This window comes from Lucilia cuprina, chromosome 4 (genome assembly GCF_022045245.1).
Source record: "Lucilia cuprina isolate Lc7/37 chromosome 4, ASM2204524v1, whole genome shotgun sequence".
NCBI lineage: Eukaryota > Metazoa > Arthropoda > Insecta > Diptera > Calliphoridae > Lucilia > Lucilia cuprina.
In genome coordinates this window covers 88,600,559-88,618,710 of record NC_060952.1, presented here as the reverse complement: position 1 = coordinate 88,618,710, position 18,152 = coordinate 88,600,559, and the positions used below count along the sequence as shown (strand labels likewise).

General features: G+C 29.3%; 3 protein-coding genes across 4 annotated transcripts; 2 read left to right on the top strand and 1 right to left on the bottom strand.

The window, feature by feature from the left end:
- Nucleotides 1-716: 716 nt before the first annotated feature.
- Nucleotides 717-9,632, top strand: LOC111676758 (HIG1 domain family member 1A, mitochondrial-like). The gene is made up of 3 exons (XM_023437735.2): nt 717-973; nt 8,754-8,940; nt 9,155-9,632. The coding sequence occupies exons 1-3, from the start codon at nt 883-885 to the stop codon at nt 9,171-9,173; spliced, it is 297 nt and encodes a 98-aa protein (XP_023293503.1). The 5' UTR covers nt 717-882; the 3' UTR covers nt 9,174-9,632.
- LOC124419578 lies at nt 5,768-6,443 on the bottom strand. The gene is made up of 2 exons (XM_046949647.1): nt 6,295-6,443; nt 5,768-6,228 (listed from the first exon to the last, which is right to left on the bottom strand). The coding sequence occupies exons 1-2, from the start codon at nt 6,441-6,443 to the stop codon at nt 6,051-6,053; spliced, it is 327 nt and encodes a 108-aa protein (XP_046805603.1). The 3' UTR covers nt 5,768-6,050.
- Nucleotides 9,633-12,033: 2,401 nt separating the features above from the next.
- Nucleotides 12,034-16,877, top strand: LOC111676757 (protein CLEC16A homolog). Of its 2 annotated transcripts, XM_046949427.1 has the most exons (12): nt 12,034-12,491; nt 12,573-12,712; nt 12,778-12,926; nt 12,992-13,134; nt 13,211-13,297; nt 13,382-14,262; nt 14,403-14,405; nt 14,541-14,657; nt 14,829-15,305; nt 15,372-15,954; nt 16,034-16,237; nt 16,293-16,877. In XM_046949427.1, the coding sequence occupies exons 1-12, from the start codon at nt 12,289-12,291 to the stop codon at nt 16,627-16,629; spliced, it is 3,324 nt and encodes a 1,107-aa protein (XP_046805383.1). In that variant the 5' UTR covers nt 12,034-12,288; the 3' UTR covers nt 16,630-16,877. The 2 variants fall into 2 exon arrangements, with proteins under 2 accessions (XP_046805383.1, XP_023293502.2); XM_023437734.2 differs by lacking the exon at nt 14,403-14,405.
- Nucleotides 16,878-18,152: the final 1,275 nt, after the last annotated feature.

Sequence of the window (18,152 nt, the reverse complement as noted above, 5' to 3'; positions counted from 1 at the left end):
ACTGTTTATGTGTAGGTAGTTACTATGTAAGAACGTAACAGGTGTTTTTAAGAATAACATCCAAAAAAGCAACTCTGATTTGTTGTGTCAAACACCAGAGTTGACTTTCTTTCTTTGCTAGAGTTGTTTTTTATATATTTACAATTTTATATAGATTTAGCGCTTAAATGAAAAGACATTTGTATTTCTCTGTTCTCTGAAATTAAATAAAATCAACTCTTATATTTTCTTTGACATATTTCAGAGTTTTTTTCTCTTACTTTATATTTTTCGTGTTTTTTTTTAATTTTAAAGTTCATAACATTTAGTAAATATTTTTTAATAAATATTTACTATTTAATTATTATTATTAATTTTATTGTTTAATTATTAAGTATTTCAATTAAAAGTAATAAATAAAATTTTCACTGTTTTTTTATTGTTTGCATTTTTTTGTATTTTATGTAAGCTGTTTGTAGCTGTCACTTTACGTTGCGGATTGAAATATATTTTCTACAGGTTCATCCACAACGTAACATCAACGTTACGGCAAAACTAACCACTTACACAGGTTTTCGTAAGCCAAAAAGGAATCAGCTGATTCATCACAGAACGAAACGTAGAGACTAACTTAGCCGGCTTACAGTCAATTTTAAAACGCCGCCGAAATATTTGGCGTCAATCGCCGCCGACATTAATATTTGCCGGCGCAGGGCTCAGATTGAGATGTCTGGTTTTCGGTTTAGTTTTATTATAAAAGCGAGTTACTAAACATATGTGAAATCAAGTTTGGGTAACACCACAGAGAGCTATTAAATTCAAATACAGGAATATATTCCCAAAAATAAAAGTGTTTTTATATTATTACATATATACTAAATTAACTTTAAAACAAATACAAAAATGAGTGCCGGCAAATCATACTTCGAACAACCTGGTGATGATGGTGGCAAATTGGCGAAAAAGGCAAAGGACTCACCCTTTATGGTAGTGGGTAAGTATTAAAGGGATATTCTTTTTTAATTTGTTGCTAAGTTAAATTTGGACAAATAAGATATGATTAGCCAAACAATGCGTCGTACACGCTTCCGTAATTGTTTTGCAAAAAAAAAAACAAAAAGAGTAGAAAAAAAAAATAACGTCAAACAAAATTTTTGCAGAGACGGAAAAAAACTTGTGACATCACAAATTTTTTACGATACATGTGTTTTGCTCTCTACTTCTCATGACCAATTTGTTAATGAGGTTTTTTTTTGTTTTTTTTTTAACAAAAAAAAATATTTTGCAAGAATATGTTTAAACAAAAAAAGGAAATTATATAGAAGATACAAAAAAAAAAAAAAAACTTGTGATAGAGGTTGAAAAAACTCACTCATGACCACGACCTTCAATGGTACCAGCGCAGTCTTAGTTGCGAAAATTTGATTTAATCAAAATTAATTTAGTTTTTTTGGGGGAAAATTATATTTATTATTATGTATTATTAAGAAATTGTTATCTAATAAAGAACACTCTTTTTTTGCATTTATTTTGTTCTCTTCTATTATTTTGATACTTTGTCTGCCAGTCAGTTAAAAATGAAGTGTACATATTAACAAAAAAATCAAAAAACGCACACATCTAGCAACAATAACAAAAATACTAAGTATGATGTAACCTTTGAGTTATATTGCGCTCAAAATTATAAAATTTATTAAGAAATAATATATAATTATATATATATTGTTAAATTGCAATTACTGACTGTATTAATAAAAGTTAAAAAGCTTTTTTTGAGGATTTTATATTAAAAGCGTAAAATCAATATTTAGTATTTGATATTGGATATACATACATATATAGGTATGTATTTAGTTAGTACCTATTATTTACAAAAAATTTATGTTTTAATACAACTTAATTAGGCTTTAATATTTACACTCTAAATAAATACCCATAGCTCTTAAATAACTCTTTACTCCCTAAAGCTATGAATTATATGTACCTATCAGGGATGCCAAAATTGATACGATGGTACTTTTTTTGATACTATTTGATGTGCAAAAGTACCGTAATACTCCCGACTCTTATTTGATACTTTCAAGGCTACAATCTCAATATCGGATTATCGTTAAACCGATAGTAAATCTGTCTGTTAAAATAATTTGTAGTATGTATGTAGGTATGTATATACACCCACCTTAAAGTATACCAATCGGCTTAGAATCTTTTTCTGAGTCGATTTAGCTCATCCGTCTGGCCGGCTGGTTGTCCATGTAAGCCTTGTGCGCAAGGTACAGGTCGCAATTTTCAAGATAATTTGTTAAAATTTGGCACACACGCTTTTTTGGCCCAAGGACGATACAACAGAACCCCCCAGAAAGCGCTTCTGAGCTAATAATTATGTTAAATATAACTGTATATCGATAAAAAGCTACTTTGGATTGTAAGAAAGCTTCACATAATATGGGTATCAACCCACTCGGGATTAGTCGGTAACGAAAGAGCAAATGTAATAGCTTTAAGGAAATGGAGCTCAAGGCAGTTAAATTGACAAACGCAAAACCATTCGACGCAACAAAAGCTGAACTAAATATGGGTGAGAGAATCCCATAAGACCTCTTGGTATAGTGAAACAGTGAGTAGAACCTGTAAAACTCTGTGAAACTCTGGAGCACTTTCTTTGCCACTGCCAGGCACTCGTCGAAGATAGATCCAAGTATCTTGGAAGTGATGTTATTCCGGAAATAACATTTCTGACTAACACTGATTGGAATAATTCATTCAGTTCCTTTTTTCATGATAAAGAGCGCACAACAGGCCCGATTGTGGCCTAGGTGCATTTCTTCGGATTTGATGTAGTACACATCCTTCTATCAACCTAACCTAAGTACTTTGAGATCCAATAAAGTACTCTCTGAAATATTTTTTGATACTGAAACAAAATCTCTTTTTCCATTCCTGGTACCTATGTATATGTAGTTCCTATAATCTGTCAAGATATAATTAATAGACCTATAAAAATATTTTGTTATTCGAACATCTTTTATGGAAAATTTTCAATCTTTTTTCGCAAAATAACAACAATAGAAGGTCATTTGTCAAAAAACATAAAACTTATGGAATACAAAACATAATAAAAAAATGTGTGAATAGTTTTTTCTAAAAATAAATTTCTTCGTTTATAAATTCACAACAGGAGTAACTAAAGTATTTTCCAGTACTTTTTGACATTAAAAAATACTGCATATCCCCAATTAAGAAAATTTTACTTATTACAATACATTGTTAGGTATGACAAGATGCTAGTCAATACTATGTCCAGAACCTGGTCAGTAGACTACGTTATGGCAAACAGACAAGTCCATAGACTATTACTAGTAATAGTCAACAGATTTTAGTTAATAAATGAACAGTCCACTAATTATTCCTTAGTATAGTCCAATCAATAGTTAAATGTATATTATCTACTTATCTTTGGAATCCTAATCTCGTTTATGTAATGCGATCATTCAAATCTATTCATAACCCAGCAAAAAAAGTGTGAAAAAAGATGTAGTATTTTCATTGCTACTAGTAACCCGAAATTCTTCAAATTTGAGTGAAAATCCCTATGAATTTTAAATTAGAGTGTCATTGAAAAGATGTTGTTCATTTTTGGCAACTCAGAACTATATGTTATCTTAGTTTAAGAAGCAGTTAAAATCCGATATTTGAATATCAAAAATAAAACACACTCTCTTATCTATAAAAGTATAACAGCTATAAAAGCTATAAAAGTATAACAGCCTCAATTTTTTCGGGAACCATGTATTATTAACAAGGAATTACTAAAATTAATTTACCTGGTAAACTATTATAGTTAAAATATTAAAATCTTAAAATCGGAACCACTTTAGTGTCAATTTGATTATATAAGGTAAAAAGGGGGACGGACTAGCAGTATACAAAAATTCGTCTGGGAAACTTTTTAAGTTAGAATTCCAAAATTTTGCACGAAGAACTAAAATCTGGAAAAAATATGGTTATTTGCAATAAAATGTATACGATGTATAAGAATTTTGAATATAGTTCAAATAAAATGGGCATTATGTATATCAAAAGAAAGTTATTCAAAAGACCTTTCCTCCGATATACATTTCAAGTAATGAAAAGTATTATATCTTTTAAATATGGACAAAATATAGTTATTTGGAATAAAATGTATATGATGTATAGGAATTTTTAATATAGATTAAGTAAAATGGACATTATGTACATTAAAAGAAAGTTATTCGAAAGACCTTTCCTCTGATATACATAACAAGTAATGAAAGAATTATATCTTTTAAATATGTACAACTAAAACTAATAAAAAAGACTATTTCATTTAATATTATAACCAAATTTTAAAATTTTTAGAACAACTACTTTAAAATTTAACTCACAAAACTTTTTATCATAAAATTTAGACACGTGTAGTAGTTATCATTCTAATTAACAGTCCTTTAAGTGAAAAATTTGTCTATTCCTTATTAGCAATTCAAATGTTCAAAATTTTATTATAAAAAAAAAAACAAAACAAAACGAAACGTGTTAGTAATAAGAAAACAACAAACAAATCATTATAAAACACACGCAAATCATAAATAATTATTTGCGCATGTTTGATGCAAAATTTCATCATGCTTTTTATTATGTATGTTGAGTTAAAAAAAATGATTGACATGATGATTATCTTTAACTGAGAAAAACATATTCAAATTAAATAAATAGTTTATCTGTACATAATAAAAATTTTTATATAACAACACTCTTATATAATAAAGGACCTAGAGAAAGCTGATAGAATAAATATAAAAAATCCTTACATAATTAAATTATTAACAGGTGTTCGACAATTTGTGTCTTGAAACAAACAGGTAGTTTTCTATAAAATTTACCTTAAGTACCTGCTAAAGGAAACATTTTCCTTTGTAGCTGATTTTTTTATATATTAGGTAATTTTCTTACAATTGTTTGTCTTAATTAAAAATCTGCAGTTTTATTAGTATTAATGAATCATATCTAAACTGTAGACCCTGTTTATTAGTAGTAACACGCGAATTAGTTTTTATTAATAACTTTTAAAATTTTTTGCTTTGTCATTGTTTTTTGTTAATACTTATGTATGTTTGTTTCTATCATGGAAATAAACTTTTAATTCATGTGCAGAGAATAAACAAAAATCTACTTACTCTCTTTAAACTATTTCTTTTTTTATTTATTTTACAAAAAAAAAGTAAACAAAAGATACACCCGCAAAATAAAAACTAGATTTTAGTGAGAAATATTATTGTGAAATTATTATGTTTGTTGAAATACATTATCAAAAATCCATAAATAACTTTAATGCCCCTATTATGGTTTACAACTCAACTTAGTTGAATTGAAATTTAAACAACTCAATTTTAAAACAACTTAACTTTTTTTTGGTATTAACAATTACAACTAATTTTGGTTGAAATTGTATTGATGTTGCCAACCTAAAAAGTGACAAATTGACAGATAATCAAACAGATGATAATATTGTGTAAAAAACATAAAACAATAAAATTGAATTTAAATTGTTATTTTTTAATAAAGACTAAAATGGATACAAGTATTGATTTATTTTATAACGACATAAGTGATGATGATACTATTAATGTGCTACGTATAAGAAAAAGTCTCCGTGACCACTCCAATCCTTTGGAACTTCCGAGCGCCATGTAAGGAAATGTTCTTTTTATAGTTGAATAACTTTTTCATAGATGTTTTTGTAGATTCTTACAGTATTTTCGTTTAAATAAGGAAGCCTTTTGCTTCCTTCTGAATGAACTAAATGATTATTTCAAAAAACCTGTCCGAGGTACCGCTATACCCCCTATATTGAAGCTATGTGCAACTCTCAGATTTCTGGCTGACGGGAGTTATCAAAAAAGTTCTGGAAACGACTTTAATGTTGGATTGGCGCAGCCTACAATAAGTGTTGTTATGAAAGAAGTTTTAAATATCATCGAGCAGCGTGTTTGCGCGAAATGGATAAAAACTGAAATGTCTGAAGAAGATCAAAACGCCTCAAAACTGTGGTTTTATTCAAAAACTGGGTTTCCGGGAGTTTTGGGATGCATCGATGCAAATTCCTCCCACAATTCTTTATTTTTATTTTTGCTGCATCCAAACTGCGGTTTACCTCGACCTGTTTCGGGATGCTTCTCCATTAGTTCAACAAGTTTTTCAAACTGTTGTTTTGTTGTAACTCTGTTTTTTCTGCAAAAATCATTCGAAATTTCTTTTAAATAAAATATTTGAGGACAATTAAAAAAAATTACTTACCCGCTTTCCATTTTTATTAATAATACATTAAAAACAACTGCTATTTTGGAGTTGTATTTTTTGACGTTTTTGTCAACCACACTAAAACAGGGTTGTAAACGATAATACCACAAAAAAGTTGTATTGTGATATAATTTCAACTTAAACATTTTTGACAGGTTAAGTTGTAATCGGTAATGACAAATAAAACAATTTCAACTAAAGTAGAGTTGAGTTGTAAACCATAATAGGGGCATAAAATTTAAAACAAAAAATATCTTTTTCACAATTAATCTCATTGATTTGTGGTATTTCAATCAGCAATCAATTATTTAAAAAAAAATTCTTTAACTTGCTACATAGATGAGTACTTTTTGCAAAATATCTTTCATTCTTACTTCCCGTCCTCTTTCTTTCACACTGAATCATTTTAAAAACTTTCCATTAGTTATTAATTATATAGCTATTAAATTCTACACGAGCGTCTTTATTAACAAAATAAATAAATAAAAAAAAGAAAACTAATTATAAATTTTAAACTCATCCATTTATCTTGCAAACCATCTATCAATTGTTTAATATTAATAATAATCTAAATCTAAATCTTTTTAACAACTTGTTGAAATAATGACAATTCTTTTTATTATTATATAATCAATATTTCATGTTTATATTTTAAGTTTAGTGACAACTTACTACCAATTATTTGCCTACAAATTAATTTATTTACTTTTAATCTAAAATGTGTTGTTATTTATCAAACATTAGTTAATGAAATTGTTTCAGGGAATATTTGTATTTCTTTTTTTTCTATTTTCAATCACATCATTAAAATAGATTAAACAATGACAAAAAAAACAACAGCAATGTTTGTCTAAATTTAAAAATCATGAATCAACAGCATATTTCCGCAAACAAACAAATAATTTGAAAGTTATAACTAACTTGTATTCCCAATTAACTCTGATAAATTTCTACAATTTTAATTTTAAAAATATATATTTTAAATTTACTTTAAAAGGATTTTATAATTAAACCATTTTAGTAATAATTGTACAATTCACAATCGCTGTCGTAGCGTTGTATGTCATAAGAATTTTTCAAATAAACTTTTTTGAAACAATAACAAATCAATTATAAAACAATTTCTCCGTTTGGCAACTTTGGCGTTCTGCATTTCGATTCGACTCACCGTCACATAAACAACAACTTATAAAAACGTAGATACGATCGTAACTTAGAATATACACATTCGTAAAGCATTGAAATAAAATGGAAATGATTCTTCTCTTTCTTACGATTCAGTTGGAATACCTTTTTCCGATCGTTGCGTAACTGAATGCGTAAACGTAATCGAAATGCAGAATATTGGTAATAAAATTAAACATTTTATTTGTTTTTAACATTATTCCGGAATATATTTACTTATTTTTGGCAAAAAAGAGATTTTTACAAGAGGGCTCAAAGGAGAGTAGGGGAAAATATGGACCTATCCTTTTAAATGTTTTCGATCGTTGCTTAACTGAATGCGTAAACGTAATCGAAATACAGAATAGGGGTGAATATGTTAAAAATGGGAATTATTAAAAAAAATTAAGCATTTTATTTGCTTTTTAACTTTATTCCGAAATATTTTTACTTATTTTTGGCAAAAAAGAGGTTTTTTACAAGAGGGCTCATAGTGGAGTAGGGGAAAATATGGACCTATCCTTTTAAATGTTTATAGTGCAATTCACCTCTACTTCAAAGTTATTTATGTAGAATTTTAAAGTTTTATTAATGTTTATATGTGAATTTTAACCTTCAAGTCATTTTCTGGAGGGAAGTTTGTATGGGGAATAGGATCAAAAATCGATAATGTCAAAGTTCTATGAAACTAAGTTTTGCCGACTTTTGTTAACATATAAGAACATTTAACTGAATTATGAACCCTAAAGGGCCTATTCGGGGGAACGGTTGTATGGGGACTAGGTGAAATAATGGACCAATTTTATCCATTTTCAATAGGTGTGTGCCAAATATCATTTAATCATTTTGAAAATTGCGAACTGGCTGGCTGTCCATGAGCACTGGGTTTCCATGGACAACCAGCCAGACGGACGGACGGACGGACATGTCTTAATAGACTCAAAAAATGATTCTGAACCGAACGGTATACTTTAAGGTGGGTATTGGACCAATATTTTTATGTGTTACAAACATAAGTCCAAACGTATAATAATTACGACATAAAAATTACGACATACTACGATACAACCATACCACACATATTATGAATTGGATAAATGCATTTTAACAAAAGTCACACCTGCTAAGTGATTTACAAACTTCATTATCAATAAAATTTGTTTGAAATTTTAAAAATTACAAAATAACAAAGGTCACATATACTAAGGGGAATTACAAATTACATTGTGAATAAAAATTTGTTAGAATTTTAACAAAGTTTAACTTTATTTGTTTTTTTTTTTTAATTACAGGTTTGGCTGGTTTTGTTGCTGCTGCCGCTATTGGTGCTTACAAATATAAACATCGTGGCACCATGAGCACAAGTGTATTTTTAATGCAATTGCGTGTGGCAGCCCAAGGAACAGTTGTCGCTTGCCTAACAGCGGGTTTGGGTTATACCATGTACAAAGAATACTTCAACAAAAGCACAAAAGAAGAGTAATAATAAAATTTTTATTAGAAAAAAAACATTAATAATAATAATATAAAATTAGTACAATTATAAAGTAATAATATAAAATAAGAATTTTTTGTGTTTATACCTTTCGATCATAAATTATGTTAATTTTTTTTTAATAATTTTGTTTTTTATTTAATTTTGTTTTATTTTATTTTTATGTTTTTTTTTTTCTTTTTCATTTTTTATTTTCAGTAACAATTTGTCCAATTAAAATTGATGTTTTCTTAAGTTCATATGAAAGATTGTTAACAAAAAATGAGGCAATTTTCATAATACATTTTCTAACGAAAGCTAATAAACGAGTTTCATACAATATTCAATTAATATGTACCTTGGCAACAACAACAACTACAAATAAACAAACAACTGCAAAATCATAGCAATTAATTTAATCATCCATACAATAGGATCTTTAAAATTCCCATAAAATTAATACACAATTTTTTGACATTAAACACTACTCATAATAATAATAATAAATACAATGTCCTATTGCCTGTGATAATGAACTTATAAACCTGGCTAATTATTACTAATAATAAAAAAATAAATAAATATGTCTTATATTAAATGCAAAGTAAAAAATGTTATAAACTGTATCTGTTAATATACATTTTTGTGTATGTTTGAATATATTCAAATACAAAATATTAACTTATTTGTGTACATATTTATCTTACGTACATATTTATTATTTATCTATAAATAGTTAATATATTTTCATTTAATTAAATTTTATTTATATAACAATTAAACATCAAAAAAAAAACTTTAAAAAAAACCATCATACGAAATGTATTTTACAAATTTGTAATTTGGTAAACAAAAAAAAAAAAATAATAAAAGATATTTAAAATAAAAAATTTAAACTTGTTTTAATGGGGAGAAATAAGGCTTTTATGATTTCGAAATATGGGTCAACACTAAAAATTGGTGGGCTATTTATAAACTTGTCCATTTTTATATCCTACACCACTATAGTGGGGAGGGTATTATACGTTTGTGCTGACGTTTGTAACATACAAAAATATTGGTCCAATACCATCCACCTTAAAGTATACTGATCAATTCAAACCCATTTTTTGAGTCGATTAAGACATGTCCGGCTGGCTGTCCATGTAAACCTTGTGCGCAAGGTACAGGCCGCAATTTTCATGATAATTTGATGAAATTTGGACCAAGCATGTTTTTTTTTGGCACAGGGACGAAGCCTATTGAAAATGTTTGAAATCGGTCCATTATTTCACCTAGACCCCATACAACCGTACCACCCGATTTGAACTTTTTAAGTTGTTGCTGAGGTTGACAGCCCTTGGCCGAAAAATTTCGGGTCATTCCAGCCCACCCTACTTCACTTAGCCCAATGGATTTATGGACTAACCCCATTGAAGTAGTCCAATTTCTTGGCTTGGACCTAAATACAGAACCCCCGGATTAAAATTGTATAGTTTAAGCTGTTACAACAACATTTGAACTTTTTATGCCATAATTACGACTTTTTATGCAGATTTTCGTAAGGATCGGCCCTTATTTGACCCTAGCCCCCAATACAAACCCCCCTTTAAAAAATGTCTTAAACGTCTAAAATTGACTTGTAACCATTTGTATCGCAATGAAACTCAACAAAATTAACTGTTATTTATAAATATATATCCTTTTCCCAAATTTACCGAGGATCGGCCCATATTTGACCTATATAAAGACTCATTTAGAAATTTTTGTTTAATATTTGCTTAAATATTTTGGAATTATGGTAATATTCAACATAAAAGATTCTTTATAAAAATTTTTAAAATATAGTCATGGTGTAGGGTATTATATGGTCGGCCATGTCCGACTATACTTTCCTACTTGTTTGGAATATTTATAGAAATTCGTTTTAACGATATCATTATGTTTTTTGATAATGGCCCCTGTTCTGCATTTCAATTTGAATCGAAATTTTTTAAGTGTTGCAACTTTGGTATTCTGCATTTCGATTCGACTCTCCGCCACATAAAAAATAAATTACAAAAACGTAATTACGATCAGAATACACACAATCGCAAAGCATTAAAACGAAATTGAATTGCTTCTCATTTTTCTTACGATTCAGTTTTTTGTTGGAAAACCTTTTCCCGATCATTGCGTAACTGAATGCGTAAACATACTCGAAATGCAGAATAAGGGTGAATAACATTCTAGAGACCCCCCAGATTTCTTAATAAAATCGAATTTTATGGTTTTAGATTCTACATTCCAACAAGTAAGAGCCATACATGAAGACCGATCCTCATTGGATCTTCCCACGACAATTGGATCTTTGCTCCGGAACGACCCGAGTCATACTCGGCCAAAGATTGTCCACCCAGCGACAGCTGTATCAACCGAAAGTTTTTTCCCCAGGAAAGAACTATCGGCCACAGTCGAGCTGTTACAACAACAACCGATTCTCATAAAATTTGGTAGAGAGATTTTGAAACAATTTTCTACAGAATGTTATTCTATGTTATTATATTCTATATATTTAAAGTTCTGACATGGCAGTAATAAAGTAAGGTAAAACAGCTGATTAATTTTCTTTATTTTGTGCTTAATATCAAAAGTTGTTATTGTTTACATGTTATCGATTGTATTTGTTTACATTTCTTATGTAATTTTTGGCAATTAGTCTGATTCTAGTACAAAAAAAATATACATCTTATTGTTCTAGTGATGCATTCACCTGTCTAATTATGCCATGGTTACTAACTGACTGACTCAAAATATATTAATTATAAGATAGTGTCATCGGCAAAATCTGAAAAAAAAACAGAACGAATTCATTTAATTTTTATATATGAAGTTTGACAGTACGCATACTGTCTTAAAAGTGCCAGCATGCTGTCAAACTAGATGTAAAAAAAAATCAAAAGTGTATTACCAAATATATACATACCTTGGCCACCACCTTATGTGAATTCGCCTTGTATTGTTGTTGACGAACTGTCGCCACCTTATGTGAATTTGCCTTATAGGGAACCTTTTATTTGGTAATCAGCTGTTCTTCTATTGTGCTCTACTTGACGTTTCAGAAATTTTTCACTGCTGCTGCGAAGAAAGAAAAAAAGTATCCCAAATAGAAATTAATTAAAATATACAAAATAGATTATAAAAAATACTAGTTAAATATATAACAATATAGATAAATCAAAAATTTATTTAATAACAACAATAACATTTTATTATAAACGCCAATAATAAAGTGCTGCTGGAAGAAATATAGTGGAAAACTAAGTGCAGCTTTTACTTACCCCTTCTAACAGAAAAGAAAACAACGCATTAAACAAAAAAAATTTCAGAAAATTATGTTTCGAAGCCGTAGCTGGTTTGGTGGAGGTTGGAATAAACCTAAAAATCGTCTATCACTCGATCACCTGAAATATTTATACAGTATCCTAGAAAAGAATACCACGGTATCTGAAAACAATAGAGGCTTATTAGTGGAATCATTACGCTGTATAGCAGAGATTCTAATATGGGGCGATCAACATGATTCTTCAGTATTTGAGTAAGTAAATAGAAAAAAACAAAACATTTATTTATGCAACTAATAATGCATTATCTGTGAACATTTGAACTTTCTTTATAGTTTTTTCCTTGAGAAAAATATGCTGTCCTATTTTTTGCATATAATGCGTCAAAAAAGTGGCGGTTCTAGTTTTGTGTGTGTACAGCTATTGCAAACATTAAATATTTTATTTGAAAATATCAGAAATGAAACCTCATTGTGTAAGTTTTTTTTAGATTATTATTAATATTATGTAGAAAATATTAAATGCCTTTTCTTTGTTTAGATTATCTTTTGAGCAATAATCATGTCAACTCGATTATAGTGCATAAATTTGATTTCTCCGATGAAGATGTTATGGGCTATTATATATTATTTTTGAAAACTTTAAGTTTAAAACTAAATACCCATACAATACATTTCTTTTATAATGAGGTATGTTTGAATTGGTTATTAATAGTTTGAAATTTGTTTTATTTTTTTCTTATTTTTTTGTTTAGCATACAAATGATTTTCCTTTGTACACAGAAGCAATTAAGTTTTTTAATCATCCTGAAAGTATGGTGCGTATAGCTGTACGTACTATTTCTTTAAATGTTTATAAAGTACAAAATGCTAGCATGTTGCGTTTTATAAGAGACAAGTAAGTTTGTTGAGACATAAATATATTTTTATAAATTTCTAAATGATAACTAAATTATATTGTTATTTTATTGTAGAACGGCTGCTCCTTATTTCAGTAATTTAGTATGGTTTATTGGTAAACATATATTGGAACTGGATACATGTGTACGCACTGATATTGAGTATGTTTTTCACTTCAAATTTATCGCTTATTACAAGGATTTAAAGAAATTATATTAAAATCATATATATTTTTTTAATTTTAGCCACCAATCTAATCAAAAACTTTCCAATTTAGTCGCCGAACATTTAGATCATCTACATTATCTAAATGATATTCTTCTCCTGGAAATAAACGATTTAAATGCTGTCTTAACCGAACATTTACTGCACAAACTCTTTGTGCCCTTATACATATTTTCATTAACTCCTGCGCCGCCACCACCTTCCCTGGCGGTGGTCACACAAAATTTGGCAGCTGTTTTAAATCGTAACGTTGATATTGATATACAAGAAATGCAAAATCCTCGTGTATCTTCCATAGTTGCATTATATTTGCTATCACTTGTATTTCTTGTTGTAACACATTCACCTTTAGTTCATGCCTTAGCTTGGGTTATACTAAATGGTGATAATACTGTATTTAAAGAGGGTGCGGCAGCGGTATTAAATGCATATGTTGAACATCGTGAGGCGGTAGTGCCCAGTTTTACCGAACCACGTGAAAGTTTAGAACAAGCTTTAGATACAGCAGCCAACTCTTCAGGCTATTCATATGGTGAAGAAACAACCGAAGAAAGTCTGGTAGCTTCTAGTTCTACTTCAAGCGGTATTGTAGCAGATAATTTAACAACATCATCAACATCGACCACACAACCTATAGAAGAAACCGATGTGCACAGTTCAACAGAAGCATTAGAAAATTCTGAAACTTCAACACTAATAAGCAATATTAAATTAGCCAATATCACCGATGAGGAAAAAGAAAAATTACAACAACTAACCTCACCAACAGCAGCAAATTCACTAACCTCCACCTTACATCGACCATTTTTGGACACTGTTATGTCAGCATTAGATTGTAGCGAAAATGATTATTTGGCCTTATTAGCCTTGTGTTTAATATATGCCATGAGCTTTAATAGAGGTATAGTATTAAATATTTCAATAAGTTAATCATTTTTAAACATCATTCATTTGTAACAATTTCAAATTTTCCTTTTCCTTCTTTTACTATTCATGCTGCTTGTTGTTTTGTATGTTTAATAAATAATCTATCTTCTATAGATGGTATGTGAATTAACTTGCTTTATAACTAACTTAAAAAATTCATTTTGTTTTAAACTTCATTTGAAATTTTGGTTTACATTTATGGTTTTTATAAGCTTTATAAAATGCCAAACTAATATTTTGTGTAAATTTCAGGTGTTAAAAATGATTGGTTCCATCAAGTTCTATCGAAATCAGGCAATGGTTCTTTAAGTTATAAAACTGAATTAATAGAACGTTTATTAAATATCATAACGTTAGCGAATCAACCATGTAAGTATATAGTAACTATGATCAACAACACAGACTAAACTATATTCAATACTATAGACTAGAGTCAATCTTTGTGAAACTTAATATTTATTTAAAATTTTGAATTTTCGTTTTAAATATTAATAAATTGCATTGTTATCTAACTCTCTCTCTCTCTCTTCCATTTGCAAGCTTGTCGCATACGTTTAATAACTATTGAAATTGCTCTACAACTATTGGTGACATTCACCAAATCGAATAATCAAAACGATGATATTCCAACTACAACATGTATTACCGAAACGCAACAGGATTTACTATTTGCTGCACGAAATCAATCGATGTCAGTATTGCGTAATTTCTATAAATCTGAAGATATTTTCTTAGATTTATTCGAAGATGAGTACAATGAAATGCGTAAAACACAATTAAATGTTGAATTTTTATGCATGGATTCGACAATACTATTACCACCCACCGGTACACCATTAACGGGGATACCGTTTACAAGACGTTTACCCTGTGGTGAAGTGGAAAAAGCCCGACGGGCCATAAGAGTATTTTTCCTATTACGTAAAACGTGCCAACAATTTCTAAATGAAAAAGAAACAATGCTGCCTTTGACGAATTCGTTAAATCTCGTGCAAGTGGATAATGTTTTGGATTTAAGTAGGTTTACACTTTGTTCAAAAAAACTTAAATTTTTGTAAACTTGTACTATTTTCTTAATTTCAGACAATAGCGATTTAATTGCTTGCACCGTAATTGCTAAGGACAATGTTAAACAGAGACGTTTTCTGGTGATAGACTCATTACAATTGATATTAGTTGAACCGGATGCTAAACTCTTAGGCTGGGGTGTTGCCAAATTTGTGGGTTTCCTTCAAGATGTTGAGGTGGTAGGTGATAAAGATGACAGTCGTTGTCTACATATTACCGTTCATCGTGGTGGCGCTACTCATAATCGTACTCCTTTAATATCGGCCAAATTTCTATTTGACGATCATATACGTTGTATGGCGGCAAAACAACGTCTAACCAAAGGACGCAGTAAAGCAAGACAAAAGAAAATGTATCAAATTGCTCAAATGATTGAAATGCCGGGTCAAGTTGTAGACTCTCCGGTATATGCGGTAGCTGGTCTCAGAACTGCCAGTGGTGCTAGTGGCAGTTCCAGTTCTAGATCATCACGTGAGCATAGACCTATTTTTTCGGCCACCAGTAGAGTTCCTGGATTTGCGGCTGCCCTACGACGTGATAACATTGTAGCTGGTGGTGTAAGTCGCATACAAATGGCGCAAAATCGTTCAATAGAGGGGTAGCTATTTTCATAAATCTTAAGTTATTTTTTATAAATTTTAAGTCGAAACAATCAAATTGTTTGTTAATTTTTTAAGTATCCGTAATGAAAATGCTGGACGTTCACGTCGTCGTACCTCCAATACAAATGCTCCAAATCTGGGTGATTCTAACAATGGTTCACCACAACGAGAACACTCACAATCTCCCAGTAGTGGCGGTGGCAAAAGTTCTGCACATTCAAGAGACAATTCACAGCAAAGATCATCCCGTGACAATAGTCCTAGAATGCCAAGACCAAGGTAATTTACTTTTAATTGTGCTATGTAAAATAGCTAACCTGTTTCTAACTAACAGATCTGAGGAAATACCTTTAGAAGATTTTCAACATTCACGCAACAATAGTCCACATGGCGGTAGACCTGTCTCCACTACCTCGAATGCTGGCTCACGTTGTCATACACCCTCGAGGGCATTAAATTTTGATCAAATTTCTATACACAATGCATCGCCGCGTGACAATTCTCTACTGGCACAAGTTAACGGTGCTGCTGCACACTCCAAAGAGGTTGTTATACATCAACAAAACTCATCTGAAGAAACTTCCTTTATGGCAAACGATGATGGTGCTTCATCTTCGTCATCTTCTGGTCAAATAAATGCTAGACGTAAGGGGGCTATAGAAACAGTTTGATTGAATTGAGTATATTATCAGTTTTAAGTTAGTTAGGTAAAATGTAAGAGATTTATTTAATAGGGTGTTTGATGATTAACAAAAATAATATTTTAAACTAGATTTTAACACAATTTAAACTGTAGCGTCCTAACACATTTTTTTTTATTTTATTTATATATATGTACGTATATTTATGAGGAGAAGTTATGTAGAAATAAAACATAATTGGCTAATTTTTTTATACATATTCGAATTTCAAAATGAAATGCAATATACATATGTATTCAAAGTTTTTGAAAATATAACAGAATATTTACCTAAATATGTATATTCTATGGACTATAGTCAAGTCTATAGACATAACTTATAACTTGTCTTGAGATTACAGACTAGTAGACTATTAATCATGACTAGAAATAGGATTATAGTCTATATTATAGTCAAGACTATAGACTAACCCCATTATTCACAAACAAAATTTTTTATTTATAAAATGTTTATAAAACAAAATTTACATACAAAATCTAATTTATAAACCATTTATAAAATAAAAATATTGTTTGTGAAAAAGGGAGTAAGCCTATATATAGAATAGACCAACATCAAGACTAAAAACTTAATATAAAATGGAGTTTAATCAAGAATATATACTAGACTAAACTATAATCAACAAGAGTCAAGACTATAGACAAACTATAGTTCAAACTAAATACTATAGTCAACTCTGAGGTTAAACTATAATCAAGACTATAGACTAAACTGTAGTCATGATTGCAGACTAAGCTATAGTCAATACAATATATTACAGTCAACACTATGAATATAGACAATAGACTGGACTATAGTGTATACTATAAACTAGACTATAGTCTTGAGTTAGTCTTGAGTTAGAAATTTGTTGCCAAATGATTCTATATACCTGCTATTGAAGAACTTTTTTTGTACAACTTTACTCCTCAAAAAAAAATCTATTAAATTGTTATTAATAATTGACAAAGTATTTATTATACACGTAATTGTTTGTTTTAAAAATATATTAAACATTAACATATAAAAGAAAATGTAAATAACCCTGATTAAAATTAGTATTTAAATAATTAACAATTTAAGTTATAATAAACAAAAAAAAAACAAATTTGAACAAATTCTTTAAGCTTTAATTGAATGTTAAACTTTTGTGAAAACAAGAACAGCATAGAAACTAATTGTTTTCAGTTTTTTATTAAAAAAACCGTTAAGTTGATTTGTTATTATTATGTATATAAATTAGGGTTCTACAGTTGAAACGAAAAGTCGACTTTTCGACTTTTTTCATTTAGTTAAAAGTCGACTTTTTGCATTTTATGAAAAGTCGATTTTTCAACTTTTCGACTTTTTTCATTTAAATAAAAGTCGACTTTTCGACTATAAGTATTTTATAAATAGTCGACTTTTTTGACTTCGATTTTTTTGACTTTTTGACTTTTTTCGACTTCTTTCTACTTTTTTCCGACTATTTTTTGATTTTTTTCGAGTTTTTCCGACTATTTTTGAGTTTTTGA